A 4,434-nucleotide genomic window follows, 5' to 3' on the forward strand; every position below is an offset into this window, starting at 1 on the left:
TCTATCTCTCTCTCTCTCTCTCTCTCTCTCTCTTTCTTTCTCCCTCTCTCTCCCTCTCCCTCCCTCCCTCTCTCTCCTTCTCCCTCTCCCTCTCTCTCGCTCTCTCTCTCTCTCTCTCTCTCTCTTTCTTTCTCCCTCTCTCTCCCTCTCCCTCCCTCCCTCTCTCTCCTTCTCCCTCTCCCTTGCTCTGCCTCTCTCTCTCTCTCTCTTTCTTTCTCCCTCTCTCTCCCTCTCCCTTTCTTTCTCCCTCTCTCTCCTTCTCCCTCTCTGTCTCTCTCTCTCTCTCTCTGCAGTGTGCTGGGCCGTCGTGACAGTGACAGTGACTCCCAAGGTGGAGGTGATCAAGGGAGAGTCAGCCAGTCTGCCCTGCACCTTCAAAATCACTCCCTCCCCGAACAACATCGTGGAGTGGTTCATTGTATGTCTCCTACTACTTTACTCCTAGCGTCCCACATTAAAAAATACTACAGTTTACTATATAATACTACAGTGCTTAATATAGAATTCAGTAGTAAACTGTAGTATGCTGTAGAATACTAACTACACAAATCAAATCAAATGTTATTTGTAACATGCGCCGAATACAACACAACGAATACCGTGAAATGCTTACTCACAAGCCCTTAACCAACAATACAGTTCAAGAAATAGAGTTAAGAAAATACGGTATTTACTAAAATAACTAAATTAACAAATAAAATAAAAAGTAACACAATAAAATGACAACAGTAACGAGGCTATATACAGAGGGTACCGGTACCGAGTCAATGTGTGGGGGTATGGGTGAGTCGAGGTAATTTGTACAACTAAAAACAAAACCCTGAGGGTTTCCGTTAAGATGGATTGGAAAATATGGCGATGTACAACATGATGGTTGGGAGTAGGCTACAGGATTGGAAGATTCTAAATTGTTTCCCTTCATTAGAAAACTTTGTTCCAATATTTCTGTAAATCAGTGATATTTATTCCCATAGTAATTTGTTATGGGTCCATAACTAAGTCAACATCTGCGCAATCTACAATACATACTGTAGTTAACATGGGACTCTTTCAAAATGCAGATGTTGATTTAGTTATGGCTCGGGGGATTCGATCTTGCAATGGTCCAACGCTCGAACCACCTGCCTCACAAGGAGACTGCCTGTTACACGAATACAGTAAGAAGCCAAGGTAAGTTGCTAGCTAGCATTAAACTTATCTTATAAAAAACAATCACTCAATCAATCATAATCACTAGTTAACTACACATGGTTGATGATATTACTAGTTTATCTATTGTGTCCTGCGTTGCATATAATCGATGCGGTGCGCATTCGCGGAAAAAGGACTGCTCCAATGTGTACCTAACCATAAACATCAATGCCTTTCTTAAAATCAATACACAAGTATATATTTTTAAACCTGCATATTTAGCTAAAAGAAATCCAGGTTAGCAGGCAATATTAACCAGGTGAAATTGTGTCACTTCTCTTGTGTTCATTGCACGCAGAGTCAGGGTATATGTGATAATAATAAATGTTTTGTTTTCGAAATGATAGTTTCCGGATTCGACCATATTAATGACCAAAGGCTCGTATTTCTGTGTGTTATTATGTTATAATTAAGTCTATGATTTGATATTTGATAGAGCAGTCTGACTGAGCGGTGGTAGGCACCAGCAGGTTCGTAAGCATTCATTCAAACAGCACTTTCGTGCACTTGCCAGCAGCTCTTTGCTGTGCTTCAAGCATTTCAAGCCTATCAACTTCCGAGATTAGGCTGGTGTAACCGATGTGAAATGGCTAGCTAGTTAGCGGGGTGTGCGCTAATAGCGTTTCAAACATCACTCGCTCTGAGACTTGGAGTGGTTGTTCCCCTTGCCCTGCAAGGGCCGCGGCTTTTGTGGAGCGATGGGTAACGCTGCTTTGAGGGTGGCTGTTGTTGATGTGCGGACATGAACCCGATCAAACATCTCTGGAGAGACCTGAAAATAGCTGTGCAGCAAGGCTCCCATTCAACCTAACTTAGCTTGAGAGAATCTGCAGAGAAGAATGGGAAAAACTTCACATGTAATCGCTGCCAAAGGTGCTTCAACAAAGTACTGAGTAAAAGGTCTGAATACTTGTAAATGTGATATTTCAGGGGGGTTTTGTTAATACATTTGTAAAAAAATCAGTTTGGGGTATTGTGTGTAGATTGATAAGGGGAAAAACTACTAAATCAATTTTAGAATAAGGCTGTAATGAAAAAGTCAATGGGTCTGAATACTTTCCGAAGGCACTGTACATATCTCTGTGAAGTGTCTGTGTTGTTTATTGAACTTGTGAAAAACAAATTCCTCTCTGGCCATCTACCCCTTCCCCCTCTCTCCTCTTCCCCTCTCTCCTCTTCCCCTCTCTCCTCTTCCCCTCTCTCCACTTCCCCTCTCTCCACTTCACCTCTCTCCTCTTCCCCTCTCTCCTCTTCCCCTCTCTCCACTTCCCCTCTCTCCTCTTCCCCTCTCTCCACTTCCCCTCTCTCCTCTTCCCCTCTCTCCTCTTCCCCTCTCTCCACTTCCCCTCTCTCCTCTTCCCCTCTCTCCTCTTCCCCTCTCTCCACTTCCCCTCTCTCCTCTTCCCCTCTCTCCACTTCCCCTCTCTCCTCTTCCCCTCTCTCCTCTTCCCCTCTCTCCACTTCCCCTCTCTCCTCTTCCCCTCTCTCCACCCTGATTGTTTTTAATCTAATTTATTTTCTTCACTCTTTCTAATCTCCCTCTTCTCTCTTCCTCCCCTCTCTCTTTCTGTTTCCTTCCTATCCCCCTCTCTCCTATCCCCCTCTCTCCTCTTCCCCTCACAAGGAGGAGGGTGGCACCAGGAAGCGTGTTGCGTTCCGCTCCGTGTCAGGCGGCGAAGTGAAGAGTGATGAGGGGACACGTCTGTCCGACAGAGTGACCATGGGAAGGGACTTTTCTCTGACCATCTCCCCCGTGGCGGTGGAGGACCAGCTGCCCTTCTACTGCCAGGTCACTGCTGGCCCTGCCGGGGTTGGAGAGGCCATCACACAGCTCAAAGTCTTCTGTGAGTTACTGACCTTGAGAGTGACCCTACTGTGACCTTTAGAGTGACCCCACTGTGACCTTTCGCTGTATTGGATGCCGTCTGGATTCTGACTGTCGGGATGAGAGTGTGTATGTTGTGTTTGCTAGATGAGAGTGTGTGTGTGCGGTGTGTGCTAGATGAGAGTGTGTGTGTTGTGTGTGCTAGATGAGAGTGTGTGTGTTGTGTGTGCTAGATGAGAGTGTATGTGTGTGTTGTGTGTGCTAGATGAGAGTGTGTGTGTGTTGTGTGTGCTAGATGAGTGTGTGTGTGTGTGTGTGTGTGTGTGTGTGTGTGTGTGTGTGTGTGTGTGCGTGCTAGATGAGAGTGTGTGTGTGTGTGTGTGTTGTGTGTGCTAAATGAGTGTGTGTGTGTTGTGTGTGCTAGATGAGTGTGTGTGTTGTGTGTGTGTTGTGTGTGCTAGATGGAGTGTGTGTGTTGTGTTTGCTAGATGAGAGTGCGTGTGTTGTGTGTGCTAGATGAGAAGAGTGTGTGTGTGTGTGTGTGTGTGTTGTGTGTGCTAGATGAGTGTGTGTGTGTGTGTGTGTTGTGTGTGCTACATGAGAGTGCGTGTGTTGTGTGTGCTAGATGAGAGTGTGTGTGTGTGTGTGTGTGTGTGTGTGTGTGTGTGTGTGTGTGTGTGTGTGTGTGTGTGTGTGTGTGTGTGTGTGTGTGTGTGTGTGTGTGTGTGTGTGTGTGTGTGTGTTGTGTGCTAGATGAGAGTGTGTGTGTTGTGTGTGCTGGATGAAAGTGTGTGTGTTGTGTGTATGTGTGAGTGTCTAAATCAATGATTAACGTATAAACTTAGTGAATGAACAATATTATTTTTGCATTGCAGAGTGTAGTCAATAATAAACATTATACATGAACTAAATACTGAGTAGAACGACGTAAAATGATTCAGATAATAAATGGGCGTGAAAGTAAAACTCTTTCTTGCACCTTAACATTTCATCTTTGTAAGAAATCTAGATAATTATTATTCATATTATTCATTCAAACTATCTCTAATAAGCTGCCCAGAGGTCAATTAGTCCTATGAACATCACACTTGACACAATTTATTAATAGTTCAATTGCATCTGTCATGTCTAATAGATGTCATCTTAATGACCGTCCAGAATTCTCCTGAATTATCGCCATGGCAATGAGAGCTGACCCCAGACCGGGTCGTTGTTTCCTTGTCACCCTCTAACCCCAACACATTAGCAATCCTATTCCTAGTGTTAAAATACACCAGGAAATAAAATGTTTGGAGTTGGACCAATATCAATAAATATCCTTATTTTGGTTTGGGCCAATGGGGGTAGAGGGTGAATGGTGTTAGTTAGAGAATTGAGTGACACTTCAATGACGGCCTACCCCGGCCAAACCTGGACGA

At 44.4% G+C, this 4,434-nt stretch overlaps 1 protein-coding gene across 1 annotated transcript; it reads left to right on the plus strand.

The window, feature by feature from the left end:
• Window positions 1–293: 293 nt before the first annotated feature.
• LOC139400937 (basal cell adhesion molecule-like) lies at window positions 294–3,035 on the plus strand (the record flags this gene model as incomplete). The annotated part of the gene is made up of 2 exons (XM_071145469.1): window positions 294–418; window positions 2,816–3,035. Coding segments are annotated over 2 exons (345 nt in total), but the record flags the coding sequence as incomplete, so codon positions are not given.
• Between the last annotated feature and the right edge of the window lie 1,399 nt (window positions 3,036–4,434).

Source organism: Oncorhynchus clarkii, unplaced genomic scaffold (genome assembly GCF_045791955.1).
Source record: "Oncorhynchus clarkii lewisi isolate Uvic-CL-2024 unplaced genomic scaffold, UVic_Ocla_1.0 unplaced_contig_249_pilon_pilon, whole genome shotgun sequence".
Classification (NCBI taxonomy): Eukaryota; Metazoa; Chordata; class Actinopteri; order Salmoniformes; family Salmonidae; genus Oncorhynchus; species Oncorhynchus clarkii.